This window comes from Schistocerca serialis, chromosome 2 (assembly GCF_023864345.2).
Source record: "Schistocerca serialis cubense isolate TAMUIC-IGC-003099 chromosome 2, iqSchSeri2.2, whole genome shotgun sequence".
In the NCBI taxonomy this organism is placed as follows: Eukaryota; Metazoa; Arthropoda; class Insecta; order Orthoptera; family Acrididae; genus Schistocerca; species Schistocerca serialis.
Window position 1 is genome coordinate 213,056,235 of NC_064639.1, and position 20,866 is coordinate 213,077,100.

A 20,866-nucleotide genomic window follows, 5' to 3' on the forward strand; every position below is an offset into this window, starting at 1 on the left:
TGTTGTGTAGGGTTTGTGTTGTTATGGATGAAGGGAAGGAAGTGGTTGCAACCTGGTATCTGAAAACAAACCACTCCTCTCGAACAGAACCAATGGAGCCGCCTAGCTTAACGTCAACATCAGACAGATGGAGCGTCATCATTGTCACATCAGATCGTCCCATGAGACACAGTGGACAGGTTAGGGATATAAGCTAGGACACTGGTTAAAAGACTGGTGATTAGGAACTGTACTCAACTACCTCTCCTCCCCTCGCCGCCCAAAAACTTATGATGAAAATTTGTTCCATCACCATGATTCGAATTTGTTACTTCCGAATCTAGCGCCACCGCACAAACGCGTGTTAGCAATCTCGACTACAGAGGTGGACAATGCGAGTCAATAAATAAAACTATTTAATCGCAGTTATTCAGAACAGGATATCGATGACTAATCTTTTCAGCAAACTTATTTTACCAATCAGCCTTAGGCGACTGATGTTTTAGTTAAGCAATGAAAGAAGTTTCCACTCTCCATCTCAAAGCTTTCCCGGTGTAATTAGTTCTCCATGGTCCGTGTCCCAGTTACTAATAATACGACAGCGCACTACAGACACTTGTGAACATGCAGAAATCGGCTCCCCGGATAACATCATCTGGGAATGTACCATCAGCCAAGATGTTACAGACCAGGCCAGGAACTCATTTGGATATGCAGCAGTTTATAACATAATAAGGAATGAAGAACCGTGGCATAAGCTGAACTCGGTGACAGCTGAAATATCATTCTATGAGCTGCAAGCCCGCATAACTGAGAGACTACCAAGAAGAGACCAGACATCATGATAACGAGTCGCGCCGCAGTAGAACATCCACGTACAACAACCTTCTGGAAACAGTGAGAAGCGTTGCATAAAAAACAGACGGAAAGAGAAAAACAGAATAAATGTATAAAATTAATACACACAAAGGAAATATACACTCCTGGAAATGGAAAAAAGAACACATTGACACCGGTGTGTCAGACCCACCATACTTGCTCCGGACACTGCGAGAGGGCTGTACAAGCAATGATCACACGCACGGCACAGCGGACACACCAGGAACCGCGGTGTTGGCCGTCGAATGGCGCTAGCTGCGCAGCATTTGTGCACCGCCGCCGTCAGTGTCAGCCGGTTTGTCGTGGCATACGGAGCTCCATCGCAGTCTTTAACACTGGTAGCATGCCGCGACAGCGTGGACGTGAACCGTATGTGCAGTTGACGGACTTTGAGCGAGGGCGTATAGTGGGCATGCGGGAGGCCGGGTGGACGTACCGCCGAATTGCTCAACACGTGGGGCGTGAGGTCTCCACAGTACATCGATGTTGTCGCCAGTGGTCGGCGGAAGGTGCACGTGCCCGTCGACCTGGGACCGGACCGCAGCGACGCACGGATGCACGCCAAGACCGTAGGATCCTACGCAGTGCCGTAGGGGACCGCACCGCCACTTCCCAGCAAATTAGGGACACTGTTGCTCCTGGGGTATCGGCAAGGACCATTCGCAACCGTCTCCATGAAGCTGGGCTACGGTCCCGCACACCCTTAGGCCGTCTTCCGCTCACGCCCCAACATCGTGCAGCCCGCCTCCAGTGGTGTCGCGACAGGCGTGAATGGAGGGACGAATGGAGACGTGTCGTCTTCAGCGATGAGAGTCGCTTCTGCCTTGGTGCCAATGATGGTCGTATGCGTGTTTGGCGCCGTGCAGGTGAGCGCCACAATCAGGACTGCATACGACCGAGGCACACAGGGCCAACACCCGGCATCATGGTGTGGGGAGCGATCTCCTACACTGGCCGTACACCACTGGTGATCGTCGAGGGGACACTGAATAGTGCACGGTACATCCAAACCGTCATCGAACCCATCGTTCTACCATTCCTAGACCGGCAAGGGAACTTGCTGTTCCAACAGGACAATGCACGTCCGCATGTATCCCGTGCCACCCAACGTGCTCTAGAAGGTGTAAGTCAACTACCCTGGCCAGCAAGATCTCCGGATCTGTCCCCCATTGAGCATGTTTGGGACTGGATGAAGCGTCGTCTCACGCAGTCTGCACGTCCAGCACGAACGCTGGTCCAACTGAGGCGCCAGGTGGAAATGGCATGGCAAGCCGTTCCACAGGACTACATCCAGCATCTCTACGATCGTCTCCATGGGAGAATAGCAGCCTGCATTGCTGCGAAAGGTGGATATACACTGTACTAGTGCCGACATTGTGCATGCTCTGTTGCCTGTGTCTATGTGCCTGTGGTTCTGTCAGTGTGATCATGTGATGTATCTGACCCCAGGAATGTGTCAATAAAGTTTCCCCTTCCTGGGACAATGTATTCACGGTGTTCTTATTTCAATTTCCGGGAGTGTAGATACACTGTCAGGCAAATAGAGCCATATAATAAGACTAATACATAAACAGTTTACGAACACTAAATATAATCAGACCAAAAATTGGTGGCCTCAACGGCATTGTCGCTGGCCCACAAGAGGTCCTCCAGAGTGCAGGAAACTAAGCACCGAGGACAGCTGTACAGGTGCTTGGTGGTTTGTTCGGCTCCACATGCTCATAAACTTGATGGTTCGGCAAGACGGTTCCATTTGGCCATATTATCCTTTGTTCTACCCATCCCACTTCTTACTCTATTGAGGGACTTCCACGTTTACAATCGCAGGTTTTCACCCGGTGGGGTGGGGTGATTGGGAGGGGGTGGGGGGAGGGGGGAGTGCCTCCGAAGATGAGATACATGATATGTGCGTTTCTGGTTGTCCACACGTTTTGTGGTGCCACTGCCGGTGATGTACTCTCTTGGAGGCAAATTTTTAGGAACATCTTCCTACATCTCAGCCTGCTTGGGGGAGGTTGTCCACGCAGTGGGTTCCACTTTGCTTCTGTCTGTGTTCACGGCAACTTCCCGTCTTATATCTGGTGAGCCTATCCACGCCAGGCTGTAGAGTTTGTAGGTACGCGTAGCTCTCAAGCATCTTGTTGTTATTCTGCATGTCTCATTGAGGCAAACACCCACATGCCTGGCATGAACAGTACTGTACCGAACAGGGCAGGGACAGTCAGCGGCAGGAGATGAGATTCGGGGAGGACCAGGAAGGCTTTCTTGAGACCCTTACAGCTATCCCCCAATCCCCGCACCTTGGGTGGAAAAGCAGCATAGTGTCTGTGAATCCTGAGTTGCATCTCAGCGCGCCTGGGGCTAACCATCTAGACAAATGAGAAATACAGTATGGTTCTGATACCGAGAAAAAAACTGTAGTGTGGTGTTGGGCAATATAGCGATGTGTCCACCTTGGGTGGAACAGCAGCGCAGCCCCTGCGAATCCTGAGTTGCACCTCAACGCGCTGCGGGCTAACCATCTAGACAAATGAGAAATCCAGCCTGGTTCTGATACCAAGAACAAAAGTGTAGTGTGGTGTTGCGCAATATAGCGCTGTTTAGCAGTGTTGTATAGTAGTGCAATCCAGAATAGTGTAACAGACTGGTAGCATGTGCCTTCTAGATTCCGGATGAACAAATACCTTTAGTTTTTTTAATTATTATTTTTCTCTTATGCTGATATCCTATCTAGATATTTCTCCCCTCTTAAACTGCATATTGCTTGGTTATTACTAAGACATTGAAACTATGTTAAAGTATTTTGTGCTATAATCATGCCATTTCACGTGCAACATTCGGTCTGTTCTTTCTTGTAGATAACAGATAAAAGAAATAGCAAAAAAAAAATCTCCATAAGATTTTGGGATTCAAGCTAGATTATGTTAACCTCTAGCCTCAGTATTGTGGATGACAAGCAGGCAGTCATCTTCAGATAAATTTTACGACTGGAGATGACGACTCCATGTCGCTGTGTTTAGTCCAGAAATTGTCGTGTTGTACCTCAGCGCCTTGTTTGCCCGTTCGAACAGCTCACCTGCCGGCCAGCGCGTTGCTGTTCGTGCTGGGCTACAGTGGCTGCGACCCCGCCGTGCCCGCAGCCCTGTACACGGCCGCCGTCGTCGTCACCGGAGCCACCCCCGCTGGCGCCACCGCCAGCTGCATGGACCTGGCACCCAACTTCGCAGGCGAGTCCCATTGTCCTCTCTTCTCTACCCTGTCTAATGTATAACCTGTTCATTTTATAATCGCGACCGCAGAAAGCGGAACTAAGCTTTGTTTACGCACGGACAGTGGAAGTTATCTGTTTCGATTAGTTTTAGTGAGTGAAAGTGAAGATGGAAGTGAATCTGAATCTGTAGGTAGCTTAACGCTAACTGCTGGTGACAAAATTCAACTGTGAGAATCTTAAAAAATAATACCCTGTCTGAAACTTACTGTAATAACAAAATCTGACTATTAACTTCGATAAAAGAAAATTGGTTACTTTTGTGGTTAAAGTTGGTCCCTGTGAAATTTAATTAAAGAAAGAATCTGTTCGATACACAATTTGTCTTATCATGGCGCAGACTGCTCTCGTAGCTTCAGCACATCTCGATAACAGATCTGCTAAATCTAATTACAGAAATACGCAGAGGTGCAATGGGTACTCTGAAAAACATTGCTATCATTATTGGTTAATGATATTTTGATAATGGTTTTTAAATAATTGAAAATTAATGGGCTCTTGGGATGTGGACAATGGCTTATATTTAAATGAACTCAATCCAACTTTCATTCTCTTAGACTTAATATCATTTAATGAAACTTCAAAAATACTTAAGCTTCCTCTGAAATCATGTAACTATAATCCAAGAATTACAAAAGCTGAGCTTACAAAAATTGAACGCCACATATAAAATCTCTCCTTAAATAAACTTCCAAACTCCAGTTCTTAAATCCATTTCTCTCTCAATGATCCATAAATCCTAACAAAAGAATTAAAAACAAAAGGACTCCTGACTTGGATGCCCGACGAACCAAGAATGCTGCATTATTAAACCGTTGCTGCAAATAAAAACAAACCTTATGATAACTTGTAATCAATTCTTCACAAATATTATCGCACGAAGTTAAAAACCAATTTTTTCCCCTCTTCGGCATAAGTTTCTATAGACTCATAATATAATTCCAAAGCCGGCCGCCGTGACCGAGCGGTTCTTGGCTCTTCAGTCGGGAACAGCGCTACTGCTACGCTCGCAGGTTCGAATCCTGCCTCGGGAACGGATATGTGTGATGTCCTTAGGTTAGTTACGTTTAAGTAGTTCAAAGTCTAGGGGACTGATGACCTCAGATGTTAAGTCCCATAGCGCTTAGAGCCTTATGAACCATTTTATAATTCCAAAACTCGACTGTTCCCATCCAACACCAAAGCTCAACTGAGTGTCTCCTTTCCTCTCTCGCGATTACCAAATACATCTAGCGTGCATCTTCACAGAACAAAGATCATCACTGACTCATCACTGACTCATCCCTGTCGAGGCTGCGCGCCCATGTCAAATGGTTCAAATGGCTCTGAGCACTATGGGACTTATTAACATCTGAGGTCATCAGTCCCCTAGAACTTAGAACTACTTAAGCCTAACTTACCTAAGGACATCACACTCACCCATGCCCGGGGCAGGATTCGAACCTGCGACCGTAGCAGCAGCGCGCGCGCATGTCTAAGCAATTCAAACGTTACGAGGGCGACTTCAGACACCCAAAAACAAGAAAAAAATTATACAAAAATTAACACGCACTCGTTTCAACGGGACCGAAAGAGTGCGACAATATTCGACAGCATACGACTGACGAACGTGGGTGGGCGTTGTGCAGCCACATCGTGTGTTACTGCTGCAGTGTATTCTTAGCTTCTGTTGAAGCGGACAGTCATCGCGCAGATATACGCTATCGAAGAAAACGCTCAGATGGAAAAATTTAATAAACAACGTAGCTCGTTTCCGTCGAGAAGAAAAGTGGGAAAGTTCACTAATACCGTTAGAAAGAGCTATGGAGAGAAAAGCGGCCGCAATAGGAAAGAGTGTAAGGACAGTGCGTAATGTTATGAACGACGTTAAGAAATCCAGACGGAGTGGTCAGAAAATTGTGACCCCAAGGAAGAAGAGAATTGGGAAGAAAACCAAGTGTATCGACCATTTGATTAAGCGTTTGGTGAAAAGAAAGTTCTTAGAGTATCGCGACGTTAAAAGAGAAACATCCGCACCTCGGAAGTATTACAGCTGGGCGAAGGAGGGTACAAAAATTATTTTCACAGGGAAACGAATCACTTTCTGGAAAAGTTTGAAGGATATGTTATATTTTTAAAAACTTAAGTATAGAAGAATATTTTTGTTTGAGAGGGAGGACATTGTAGAACGGCATGCACGCTCTCTTAACACAATGAGCGACAGCGAGAAAGGTGCGTAGAAATCCGTCGTTCATACTGATGGAACATGGGTGTATCCGCACTGTACCAGTGGTTGTCAAATATTTTTACTCAGTAGCCAGTTGTGACTTTCCGGAGCAGCACCAAGGGCTGCATATCTGCCAATCTTATTATTAATTGGTAACCTGCATAAGTTAGTATGCTATGAGCCCTGAACAGACCAGCTGCAGTAAGGGTGCTATAATTTGGCTCGTTGAAAGTGGCACCATTCGAAACACTTTGTATCGACTGTTCCATGTTTCGCATTGGTGCTACCTCAGCAACGGTGTTGGATAATGTGGGTATTATTATAAAATACAGCTGAGAACCGCGGACCGCACAAACACAGGATTTGATCCGCATCGGCCCGCGGGTCGCAATTATACGATCACTTACACTGTTAATAAATTTTGGCAGCATTGTGATGTATCATGCCTGCAGAAAAAAAAGTTCTGAACAGAGAGCAATAGTGTTTCGTGCGGGGGAAGAAACAGAGTTCATTTAGGTTCAGAGCTCACCTATGATTCGAGATCTGCATCGGAAGATTATCGCAACGAGAAAATTATATAAAATGTTTGCATGAACGCCTAATACTAAACATTAACTATTTGATTATAAAACAAATCTTATTTATCCACACGTGACTGTAAAATGATATATTAATAGCAAATGCAGGCTCATGTTTCTTCGCATGTCTTAGTTACTAGATCGTACGTTTTACTGTAGAACAATGTCTTAATAGTGAATGTATTTTTATCTGCTACTCGCCCAGCTCAAGTTAGTAGAACAAAGTATTAATAGCAAATGTATGGCACGTTCGCTTCAGGTATTAGATAATAACACAAAAGTTCTTTTCAATTTAAATTTCCTACTCTTTTCTGTCGAAGAAGAATATATTAAAAACAAATCTACCGTTGTCTCCTACACGCACAGCTGCGTTATTCTACCGTAAAATAACAGTTTAATTTTCCTAGTGTTCATTTCCACTGTTCTTCTGGAAAAGAACGTGTTAACAGAATGTCTATCTGTTTTCTCTGCTGCACGCGTATCAAGTACAGTTCGGTAACCGTGATACACTTTGTTTGAGCGCAGTTACACCGCTCGTGCGTCATTTGGAACAACCGGTAACGTCAGCTGTACGCAGCGAGCTCAGCTAAAAAGACAATTGTAAAGTGGACGGGTTAGACAGGCACTATAGCTAGGCGTTTCCCCACGGGACTGCTGGGGCCGAAAGTAAGCCCATACTGTACGGCCACATTTTGCCGGAATAACAATGCCGTCAGTATCGATGCAATGCGTCTGCAATACACGGCAATCTGGCGGTAAGTCTGAGCAATAGTCCTAATGTAGGAGGTAGCCGCCTCCGTACTGCCCAGACAGAATATTTCGTATTGCAGCGCAATATCGGTCTCAGTCTATCAGTAAATGCTTCCCTCTCGCTCTCATCTTTGTTTTCTGCTTCTCTCAGTAACAGCGCTACAGTCACCTGACTGAATGAAAGCAGTATCGTTTCGCTTTTGGTGCCGTTTTGTTGTCTACAGCAATGCAAAAAAATGGTTCAAATGGCTCTGAGCACTATGGGACTTAACATCTGTGGTCATCAGTCCCCTAGAACTTAGAACTACTTAAACCTAACTAACCTAAGGACATCACACACATCCATGCCCGAGGCAGGATTCGAACCTGCGACCGTAGCAGTCGCGCGGTTCCGGACTGCGCGCCTATACAGCAATGCAGAAGTGGACAACCGAGAAAACTATGCATTTCATAAAAGCGATACATTTACGTCCAGACCTATAGGGCGTTGAAAATAATATGTATAAAGACCACAATCTGGAAAAAAAAGCTGGTGGAAGGCTGTTACGGATGAGATCGGAATCGCGCTTTATCTTGTTGTGAGCTTCATCAAGAGTGTTTTCTGGTGCTTATGATCAAAAGGAAAATATAAATAAAAATTGTACTCATATTGAAAACTTAGCTTAGTGAAATCCTTCAGTCTTGTGGTAAAGCAGTTCACATTACTGGTACCAAGAGGCTTATTGACGAATTCTTCGCTTTAACAGAGGTACAGCCAACTCGTGTACGAATCCCCAGTAGCTAAAACCGGAAGCTGATCGCCAGTCGCGTTATGTACACTCTCTCAACTGGCTGGTTCAAAAAATGGTTCAAATGGCTCTGAGAACTATGGGACTTAACATCTGAGGTCATCAGTCCCCTAGAACTTAGAACTACTCAAACCTAACTAACGTAAGGACATCACACACATCCATGCCCGAGGCAGGATTCGAACCTGCGACCATAGCAGCAGCGCGGTTCCGGACTGAAGTGCCTAGAACCGCTCGGCCACTCCGGCTGGCCAACTGGCTGTCTCTAAGCACTATGGGACTTAACATCTGAGGTCATCAGTCCCCTAAACTTAGAACTACTTAAACACAACTAACCTAAGGACATCCCACATATCTATGTCCGAGGCAGGATTTGTACCCGCGACCGTAGCAGCAGCGCGGTTCCGGACCGAAGCGCCTAGAACCGCTCGGTCACAGCGGTCAGCTACACTCTCTCAAATTTGTATCGGTTTTAGCATTTCTCGAAGCAGTTTCTTGTATGAAACATTGGAAATCGTGTTTTGACGGTCCGGTAAAATTCAAGAAACGTTATACAACCGGCATCAGTTCACGAGTTAGATTTCCTGAAGCATTCTGCTTACTTAAAAATGAACCGGAACATTGCTGCTGCTATGGTCGCAGGTTCGAATCCTGCCTCGGGCATGGAGGGGTGTGATGTCCTTACGTTAGTTAGGTCTAAGTAGTTCTAAGTTCTAGGGGACTGATGACCTCAGAAGTTAAGTCCCATAGTGCTCAGAGCCATTTAAACCATTTTTTTTTTGGCTCGAATAAACGAACCTTAACACTACAAGTGACGCTAGTGAGTATACACTGCCCAGTCACATTAATGTGACCACCTGTCAAAAACCTGAATAACCACCTTTCGCAGTGCGGACTGCTACGAGACGTGAAGGGAGAGAGTCAGTCAGGTTCTGGAGGGTAGCTACTGAGATGTGGAGACATGCCGACTTCAGGGCTGTGGGCAGCTGCGCTAGGTTTATCGGTTGAGGATTCATTGCCTGTAAAGCCCGATCGAAGTGGTCCCACAAATTTTAGATTAGATTTAAATCCGGAAACTCAGCCTGGGATTCTTCGAATCACACACACGCACTGCGAGCTGACACGTTGCATTGTCCTGCTGGTAGATGCCATCGAGGAAAAACAAACTACATGCAGGGGTGGAAATATTCAACAAGGACAGACGCATACTTGTGTTGATACACTGTTCCTTCCAGAAAGACGAGATCACCCAAGGAATGCCACGAAAATATTCCCCAGACCACAACGTTCCCTCCTCCCTGCCTGGACCCTTCCGACGATTGTTGCAGAGTGTCGGGCCATCTGTTCGATGGAGCATAAACCGTGATTCATCTGAAAAGGTCACCTGTCGCCATTCAGTGGACGTCCATGTGCGTTATTGGCGTGCAGATGCCAGCCTTCGTCGCCGGTGAACAGCAGTCAGCATGGGTGCATGGACCAGGCGCCTGCTGCGAAGGCCCATACGCTGCAGCTTTCGCTGAACGTTCATTGAGGAGACGCTGTTGGTTTTTGTGGTTGGAGAGATCATACTGGTATTTGTGAACATTTCTTTTAGATCCATAAGAATAACGTCGTGGAGGTGGCGTGATACTCTATACAGGGTAATAAGTATTTAAACCGACAAACTCTGGGAGGCTGTAGGGGACATCAAAACAAATATTTTTCCCTGATGTCATTTTTTCCTATGAGGATTATTTAAACCGGTGGAGGCTGTATTACGCTCTTCAGTTGTTAGAGGCCGTATTACGATCTTTAGTTGTTAGAGGGCGTATTACGCTCTTCAGTTGTAGGCAACTGCTGTCCACCTGTGTAGTAGTGCATTGTCTCTGTTTACTAATGGAGCGATACACCTGGAGTGAGTACACTGATGCGGTTGGTGCGTACTATGTAGCGCACCACAACGGACGAGCCGCACAGCGGATTCATCAACAAGTGCGGTTCTTCGTTAATGTGTAAGTCAGTGTTGTTGGGGACTGTTTAATTGGGCCGTATCTGCTACCTAGCCCATTAAATGGCAGGCACTATTACAATTTTCTCACCAGAGCGTTTCCAGACTTGCTGGAAGACGTCCCGCTCCCTACAAGACAACGCATGTGGTTCCAACATGACGGGGCGCCAGCACATTTCAGTCTCGTGTGCGTCGATTCCTGGACCGACGGTTCCCAAAAACGTGGATTGGCAGAGGTGGTCCTGTACCATGACCTGCTCGATCCGCAGAAATGTCCCCTCTGGACTTTTTTTGTGTGGGGAGAGATGCGCAACCTTGTTTACACAACTCCTGTTGCATCAGAAAAGGATCTGGTAGCCCGGATAGTAGCAGCAGCAGAAACAATTCCAGATACTCCTGGGGTTTCTGCCCGTGTCAGACAGAACATGATCCAACGGTGTAACCTTTGTTTACGTGTCAATGGAGGCATTTTTGAAAATCTATTGTAATTCAAATTGGGTTGTGTTAATGTGTTGTCTCTTCGTCATAAAAAATGGAAAAGTGTTGGTTTAATTAATTTGCCGCCAGAGAAATCTTCCTCTACCGGTTTAAATACTCCTCGTAGGAAAAAATGACATTAGGGAAAAATATTTGTTTTGATGTGTCCCCTACAACCTCCCAGAGTTTGTCGGTGTAAATACTTTTCACCCTGTAGATGAAGTTCTGGCTGACCTTATAACAAATTACGGGAAAGAGATTACATAACAGCACGCAGAAGATTGAGAATTTGAAAGATACTCTGATGCAGATGATATAGCTACTACTTCTACTGTTTCAAACACTACTACAGTAACTCATGGTGATCTCAATAAGACAATGTCAAGTGACCTGTGGGTGAAACGCCTAGTGCAGAATCAGGAGATAGGATAGACTGCCTGTGCTTGAACAAATCATAAAGCATACTCTGATACTGTAGTGCCTGCAGATGTGGATTTATATGCATAGTCTAAAGCTGACTGTTTACCCCAGTCGTTTCTCTTGAAGGCAAATGTTTGCTAACGCAAGTTGATATTTATAGTTTCCTGCAGATTCCTTCAAACTTACCTGTGAAACTATCATGAATAATTTTTTGTTGGGTGGTTGGTTTGGGGAAGGAGACCAGACAGCGTGGTCATCGGTCTCATCGGATTAGGGAAGGATGGGGAAGGAAGTCGGCCGTGCCCTTTCAGAGGAACCATCCCGGCATTTTGCCTGGAGTGATTTAGGGAAATCACGGAAAACCTAAATCAGGATGGCCGGACGCGGGATTGAACCGTCGTCCTTCCGAATGCGAGTCCAGTGTGTAACCACTGCGCCACCTCGCTCGGTAATGTTTTTTTTTTTTTTTTTGTATTGATTCATTGGTATGAATATTTACCACGCCTTAACTCATGGTGGACTCAGAAATACTTAATAAATTGAGCAGTTTTGTTGATTACTATTCGCAAAGAATACGTACTGATTCTATTTCCCTACTACGCTGGATAAAACATTTTATCACTTGAAGTGTTAACTGATTCTATACATACTCCATCCTCAACATCCAAGCAAGAACTGAGTAGCTACTGTGTGCGTGTAGTACCTCTGCATGTGTGTAGCTAAAGCGACGGTGGCGCACTGTACAGGAAGTGCTGGCTGTCTCACGTACGACGAAAGCAAGCCGTCTATTCGGCGTTGCGCGAGACCCCAATACCAGGCCGGCAAACTCTGATACGCTGCGGCCCGTTTTTCAGATCTCAGAAGGTGGCGTGTCGGTCTCAGCCCAACAAAGAGTCATGAGTGGACTTAGAAAGAAGTGACTGAGAATCGTTGCGTAATTTTGTACTTCATATTGGAATGTCAGCAGAATCTCCTGAGTGAGTTGTTCAAGAACTCAGACTCAAATCTTACAAACTGTATCAACTGACGAATTCAGATACCGTTACTCGAAGTCGCTATTGCAGTTTGTGCATAATTGTGAGACAGATCCTGAAATGTTCTTTCATTACTGCTACAACGCTTGATGGCATTTATCGTGGTACGCCTGTTTGCAGAACAGGCGATGCTGGAGTTACGAAAATCGTCATCAGTCACATTACGTCAAAACAGAAGTCTGATTTGCAATTACTGAAACGAAAGAATATTAGGTTTCAACAACTCTCGACAACGAGATCTTAGGGACAGATTCGAGAAAAGATGGCGAAATCTGCCGTTTCCTTTTAAAGGAACCACAAGCGGTTTATGGAACGCACGAGAAACCGAGATCTGGATGCCATGACCGGGACCTAAGCAACCCCCATTCTGAAACCTTCCCGTCTCCTCTATATCTCTTTTGTTACGCAACCTTCCCTTGTACAATAACCTCTGAAACCTTCCCTTAGGATTTCTATCTCTTGCTTAGTAATAACAAATGAAATCTTCCCTTTGAAATTAATTCTCTTTCTCAATAATAATAAGTGCAATCTTCGCATACAAATTTAAATGCTGCTTATGAAAAGTGATTTGCTGATTATTTCGACGAAACATAGAATGTGTCGTCGTCGTGGCCCTCAGTCGTTACCTGCAATAACCCAAAACTGTTCCGCACCTTATTTACTGTTACTGGATCGCCATCTGACTGCTACATCGAAGTGCGACATGAATATACGTACTATGTTTTACCATACTCTATTAACTGCTGGTGGGCTGTCGTAATAAGTGGCTGTATTTATTACCAAAGCTGACGTTATTCTATAATACCAAAGCTGACGTTATTCTTTAATTAATTTGACTGAAGTTACGTAATTCATAGTTAAACTTTCTCTTGACAACAATAAAATTTTGCAACGTTTTACGTTGATGGTTTCTGGGATGGATTATAATCAGTAATGCAATATTGCTGGCAAAAATTAATTATAGTCTGAAAACGATTCTTCAAATATTTACTGTTGGTAATGAAATGATTTTACAAACGTTCAAATGGGACTTACTTTTTACAATAATCTTACAACTAGCATTGCGCAAACATACCTTAAGTAGTCTTGAGTTTCTCAAAAAAAAAAAAAAAAAAAAAAAAAAAGATATTTCAATAATATTATTTCCTCTTATGATAATAGTTAGCTGATGTCTCTGTATATCCGTTTATAATCTCTTATAAATCAGAGCTGGTGGCTGGCAGGCACACCGCTCCTCTCAACCTCTCGCTTCAGACCTGCTACCGACTCGCTTCACATCTCGCTTACTACTGACTGCCTACTAACGCTAAAGTGCGGTCTCTCCCGCCAACAATGGTTTCTGGTGCAGACAATCCCTGCTACCATTACAAAATGTATCAATGCGCGGTCTTTCTCGCTCTTTTCTTAAAATGAACCCATATGCTGTCTCTCCCGCCCATTTTAAAATTATATCAATGTGCGGTCTCTCCCGCCAACAATACTTTGGTGCAGACATTCCATGCTACCACAATTATTTCCAAAATGACAAATATTAATTATTCCTACTTAATCCTATTAATAAAATATAAACATCTTTCATAAATTGTGGTTTGACAATAGACAATAGAAATATACACGCCTTACAATCCTAATGAGTGTCCAGTATGCTAGCCATCTTATTCGGTGCAAATAGTCCAGCACGAATTATTGGACGGATCTCTTACCAACAAACCATGACTTCTGATAGATATGTAAGTAATACACCACACAATATAAAAAGAGAAGCACAACATTAAGCATTTCGGAGGATTTGCTCTTCCATCTGGTGGCAGCCTTTGTTTAGCTGAGGTACTATGCTGCTTGGTTTGTAAAAAGTGAGTGTTTAACGGCCACATGTGTAGCTCTCGAGGAAAGTAAATGACTAAGGCTCACAGGACTGGAGATATTTTGACACTGCAAGTTTTTTGTGGGAACAATCTATATCCGCTAAACTGTAGAACTACCACCCGATGATGGTGTACAGCACGGCGAGAGGGGCGTGGCCGGACTGGAAGGAATGGTTATGACTGGGCCGATTGAAAGTCATAAACTCAATGAAAATGTCTGTGTTTGATGCAGCTTAGGGTTTACATTGAGACCCTGCAAGGACAGATGCACTTGTACTGCGTAACAGTCGCTTGTACTACTGGAAGAGTAATATTTCAGGGGAGAATGCTAAATAACAGAGAGTTACAATACAGGCAGCGGCAGGTGACTTAAACCACCTGCCCTCGATTACAACCGAGCGAGGTGGCGTAGAGGTTAGCTCACTGGGCTCGCATTCGCGAGGACGACGGTCCATATCCATGTCCGCTCATCTAAAGTTAGATTTACCGTTATTTCTCTAAATGGCTTCAGGCAAATGCCAGTATGGTTCCTTCGAAAGGGCGCAGCCGATTTCCTTCATCACCGTTGAATAGTGATCCTTTCAATGGTCCAAATGGCTCTAAGCACTATGGGACTTAACATCTGAGGTCATCAGTACCCTAGACTTAGAACTACTTAAACCCAACTAACCTAAGGACATCACATACATCCATGCCCGAGGCTGGATTCGAGCCTGCGACCGTAGCAGTCGCGCGGTTCCGGACTGAACCGCATAGTGCTCCGTCTCGATGTCGATGCGAAGTTGAAAATCCCAACATTTTTCCTTCCTTCCTTCCAGGAGTAGAGCTAAGACACGAGAGAGCCAGAGGCAGACGGCTGGATCAGGAGCAATACACAAGTTAGGGTAATTCTGGCGTATCTCTCTGCAGTAACTTGTTCTCTTTCCCACGCTTCTTACTGGTTATTCAAAGAATGATAGGCTATTCTGTGTCTTTTTTACAGGCAGTTAACTGCACTTGGACTTTGGTCCATCAATTCGGCACTCATGTAACACTATGAGTAATTAGATACTACGGCTTGGTAATGAATGCGAAATGTTAACGAGACAGAAAGGCAATAAAAATTATTAATTTGTTGGGGTCCATACTGCGACTGACAACTGGGGTTCTACGAATAAGCTTTCTAACCACGTCCTCAAGGAAACGTTAAAGTGTAGTGACTCGATACATTGGGTTTATTTACATTTTAAACAGGTCATGGATACAGCCTACCAAACATGATTATGTGTAATATACGGAGCGTTTCAGGAAGAATAGCAGATATTTTAGGGTGCGACACTACAGAACAATTCGAATAAAACATTCTATAGACATGATCATTTTTGATTGGTAACACAGATACAGATGGTTACAGTTTTGTGTGTTGGCACTGCAGTTGCTATAGATTTATTTATCGATTGTCGTGTTTGTTTTGAAGTTCAAGTTATCAAGCTGTTTTTGAGTTTACGTAACTGAATTCTTCAAAAAGTGGTTCAAATGGCTCTGAGCGCTATGGGACTTAAAATCTGTGGTCATCACTCCCCTAGAACTTACAACTACTTAAACCTAACTAACCTGCCCGAGGCAGGATTCGAACCTGCGACCGTAGCGGTCACGCGGTTCCAGACTGAAGTGCCCAGAACCGCACGGCCACACCGGCCGGCCTGAATTATTCAATTTTTGTTATTATTTACTGTCCAATTTTACTGTACTGACTCAGCAACATCACGCGTATTTACAGATGCTGAGTGTGCCTCTATGGTATTTTAGTGCAGGTCACGTAGTGGAAACGCTTCTGCTACTTGTACGGGACACGTTAGACGATTTCCTAACTGCAGAGTATCAGAGTCAAGAGTGGTTACTTGTGTTTTCATTAAACTATGTGATACCACTGCAGCTTCCAGCAGTCGTAATTCATTATAACGTGCATTTGGACAATACGAAGGTGCAGCAGAAGACACTATTCAGCTGGCATATTGGTGACACACATCGGTGTTCCTCATACAGCAATATGATGATCACTGCGTACGTAAGGCCTCTGTCGTTATTATTTACAGTTGATTCAAGTCCTTCGGGAAAGAGATGCAGGTAGCCGATTGGCTAATTGCAAATCGCCGAGTAATCCCATTAATACTGTATACTGCTAATGCTACTTCCGGTCGTGACGGTATCAGTAACACTCGTAAATCACAGCAGTACGCCGACGAGAAACCAAATGCTATTGTGGAGAGACATATTCAAAAACGCTTCTCTGTAAATGTATTGTGTAGTATCACAGACAATCAGCTGGGTGCGCCTGTAGCGTTGTCGCGCCGCGTTATTTAGCCTTTCTTGAAAGCGAGCTTCCAGCATTATTTAAAGAGGTTCCTTTGGCTACAAAGACGGGTGTATTCTTCCAACATGACAGAGTCCCTGCAAATTCTAGTCGTCAGGTGACACATCAACATTCCCCGGAAGACGAATCGGCAGAAATTGCCGCGATTGTTGGCAATCAAGGGCTCTGAACTTTACTACCCCTCTCAGCTTCTTGTCTGTGGGGTGGTTGAAAGGCGAAGTCTGTAAATAAAAAGCAGACACAAGGGGTGAATTAACGTTAGGATAATGGATAGTGCCGCCCCCATAGAAGAACGTCAAAATGAACTCAGAAGAGTTACAATTGCTTTTGTCAAGTGAATACGAAAGTGTGTTGATGTAGGCAGTGAAATGTATGAAAATCCACTTTGAACTTAATCGTTTGCATTTACTTAACGTCTTCTGTGAGTATTTGTTAGGAAAAACAGATATAATGTCTGAAGGGATACAGCAATCACTGGTTATACAATGATACTTCAAGTCCGTCTTGTTGGAAGAATGCACGTCATTTGTATTAATTCTGCCAACCAATTTAATGTGACGCGGCATGTGAAAGTTGCTGTATGTGGACGGGTTACTCGTGTAACCGAAATTGCAGGTACGCTCTGGTATATTTCAGGTTGATTGGATAGGAGGAAATAGGTTTGCATTTGTAAAATAGTAAATTAGTATCTTTGTCATTTTAGATCTGAAGATGGTTCTAAAGGAACCGAAACCGGTCATGCGAATAAAATTTTTGCAATCAAGATAGATTTTAAGTATCAATCAGAAGATTGGACACAAGGCATATGAATGTTTTCTTGGAATTAGTCTACACTTCCTAAAATATTCACTACTACTCCTAAAGCACACTGTATATGCAGGGTGTCCACACATTGTCGTCACAAATTTAAAAAAAATTATTACACCCATAAATGGAAAGAATGAAAAGAGAGATGTATGAAATTTTTATAACATTAAGGTGCCAACCAACCAAATCTGATCCAAATATTGCGCCTAATGCGCGCACAGCACGTACAACAACGGTAACAGAAAACTTTCTCGGCAGGCGAAGATTATCTTTGACTGCTGGCTACAGACAAACCAGATGTTGCTTGGCGACTATAGAGGCTTCGCAGTTGCAGAAGCAGCTGCATGAAAAAACAGGCATAATAAACTGCCACGAAGAGTGGATAACTGCCAAGTGTAGGTATATAAGATCGTCACGACTAGCTTGACCGGCCGTTCTTGGTGAGATCTGGGAAATTTTTATTTTGCTGCAGTATAATTGCTGGCATTCGTGCAGTGACACGAAACTTCTCACGCCACCATTAGTGAGTCAGACGACAAAAGGGTAGAGAAGGAAGCTGCCGCTGTCCTAGCGTGGGAATAGAGTCGCCGCACAATATTACTAAACAGAGGGGAACTACTGGATCGTCGTAAGGAAGAAACTTAGTTACATTATCTATACATATTACTAAATCAAAGTTCCCCCGCCGTTTAGATTTACCATCATGTGAAGGCTGATCTCAAGAACTACTGGAGCGATTTTGATACAGTTTTCGCTAATAGACAGACTGATTCAGAAGGAAGGTTTGTGTGTGTAATTTATGACCGCTACATCAGACAAGTTGCCCAATCGTAGGAACTTATTGCTGTCCTTGAAAAGGTGAGGCAGGTCACTTGTTATTTGTATAAAATAATCAGTTACTGACGGGAGGACTAGATGGTAAAGCTGCTCGACCCTGAAAAAGATATTATGAATGTTTATTTTAATTACTTGTGTATCCTATTAAATAATGCAATGCAGTATCGATGAATTCGTGCATACAATTGACAGTTACCGACCGTATGCGATTGGTCGGTTCTTGCCGCGACCGTTCTTCAGTTACACCTCACTGACGTTAACAGGCGGTTAATGTCGGTCCGTAATGACCATCCTCAGGCATACGCTCTTACTTTCAGTTTTAGGTTATAAACCCTGATACCACCCTCATGAAGTACCGCTAGAAATTTGTCGGTTGTGACTCATGCCTATGAAGTTTAATTAATTTGCAGATGTTGATAATAGAAATATGTTAATAATATCACGAGACCTGAAAACAGATTCAGTGAAATATCAGTAATTCGAAAGGACTGACAATCTTTTCACGTAAATGCACAACACCCTGTTGGATTTTTCTTGTAATGGAAACATATATCATAGAATGATTACATTCATCACTGACAGCGGCGGTGAAATTATGTTACTAAACTCATGTGCAGCTCAAATGATACTGAAATTCCGTCTGGCTATTACTTGCAGGAGCCTACCGTAAAACACCAGAGGTACTGTCCATCTGCATCATCTAACATTTTTCTACATTTACAGCTAGATGCCACTTATCACACCAGCTATAAATTTTATCTAAGTCATCTTGTATCCTCCTGTAGTAACTCAACAACGCCACATTCCTGTATACCACAGCAATTCATGCTAATTTTAGGGACATGGTCCACTAAAACCAAAGAAATATTTGGAGTTGGAATTAAAGTTCAAGGAGAAGAACTAAAAACATCGAGGTTTGCCGATTACATCGTAATTCTGTCAGAGACGACAAAGGACTTGGAAGAGCTGTTGGACGAAGGAATGGACAGCATCCTGCAAGGAGGATATAAGATGAACATCAAAAACTCAAAACAAGGATAATGGAATGCACTCGAATTAAATCATGTGATGTTGTTGGAATTAGATAAGGAAAAGAGACACTAAAAGTAGTGGATGAGTTCTGCTATTTGGGCAGAAAAATAACTGATGATCGCTGAAGTAGAGAGGGTATAAAATGTGGGTTGAGAATGGTAAGAAAAGGGATTAAGAAGAAGAGAAATAGATAAATTTGTTAAGATCGAATATTTATTTAAGTGTTAGGGAGTATTTTCTGAAGGTATTTGTCTGGAGTGTAGCACGTATGGAAGTGAACATGGACGATATACAGTTTAGATAAGAAGAGACTAGTGGATTTAGAAATGTGAAGTTGAAAAATAGATGGGTACATCGGATAACTAATGAAGAGATGTTGAACACAATTGGCGAGACAAGAAATTTGTGGCACAACTTGACTAAAAGAAGGGTTCGGTTGATAGGACACATTCTAAGACATCAAGCGATCGCCAATTTAGAACTGGAGGGAAATGCGGAGGGTAAAAATAGTAGAGGCAGACCAAGAGAAGAAGAATACAATATGCAGAGTCTGAAGGATGTAGATTGCAGTAGTAGTTATTCGGATTTGAAGAAGCTTGTCCAGGATAGTGTTGCGGTCTTCAGTCCGGAGATTCGTTAAATTCAGCTGTCCACGTTATTCTATCCTGCTCAAGGCTCGTCATCTCTGCGTAGCTGCTGGAACCCACATCCACCGAAACCTGCTTACTGTATTCGAGTCGTGGCCTCCCTCTACACTTTCTACCCTTCATTACCAAATAGAAGATTCTTTTATCTTGCAGGATGTGTCCTGTCAACATATCCCTTCTTTTAGTCAGGTTGTGACTTGTGGATTAAATTTCTGTTTCCTCATGTAAGTTATTCTATCAGAGATACGGGAGATGTGTTTACAAAGTATATCCTAGTATCGAAAAGAGATTACTGATGAGAGATATCAATCCATCATGAAAAATGATTCACTTTATGTATGGCCACAGATTTCACATAACGTACCTGAAAAAGATTGAAAAAGAAAAATTAATATATGTCATTTTAAACAGTTTGGGTTGCCAGAGCATATCGTCATCGAGTGTTCAAGATATGTGTATGTAACAGCGGGAAAACGGTATACGACAAAATGAAATACTGTGCTATGTTTAGAACAAAATAAATCAGAGGTTGTCGTTACACAGGATAGAAATGTATCTATCGGGGAGATGTGGGAACTTAAGGGTGGTGTCCAGAGGACGTCGCAGGAAGAATATCGAGAGAAAAGAAGACAGGAGACGATATGGAGAGGTGGAAGTGCTGCTGAAGATCAAGGAAGCGAAGAGAGATCACACGATATAGCGGAACACTAAGACGAGAACGACAATAATCGAAAGATTTGAGGTTGTATATACGAGGTTATAGGAAAGAAACAGATAATAGAAGATATCTGTTGAAGCGTACCAGGGATTTGAATAAACGGGAAGTGTTCCTCTCCGTTGACAGTCCTTGCTTGCCCCAAGAAGCAGTCTTATATTCAGCAAGCCGTAAAAGTTGCTGGAAAAGATATTTTTAGGTAGCATCACATTGAGGATGCAGCGAGTAGGAGATGTGGAGAACG

At 43.6% G+C, this 20,866-nt stretch overlaps 1 protein-coding gene across 1 annotated transcript in view; it reads left to right on the plus strand.

The window, feature by feature from the left end:
- The window catches only part of LOC126455847 (uncharacterized transporter slc-17.2-like), a 584,529-nt gene that overhangs the window by 464,834 nt on the left and 98,829 nt on the right, over positions 1–20,866 (plus strand). The window contains exon 9 of the mRNA XM_050091608.1: positions 3,930–4,085. Coding sequence (XP_049947565.1) covers positions 3,930–4,085 — 156 coding nt within the window. The remainder of the gene's footprint in view (positions 1–3,929; positions 4,086–20,866) is intronic.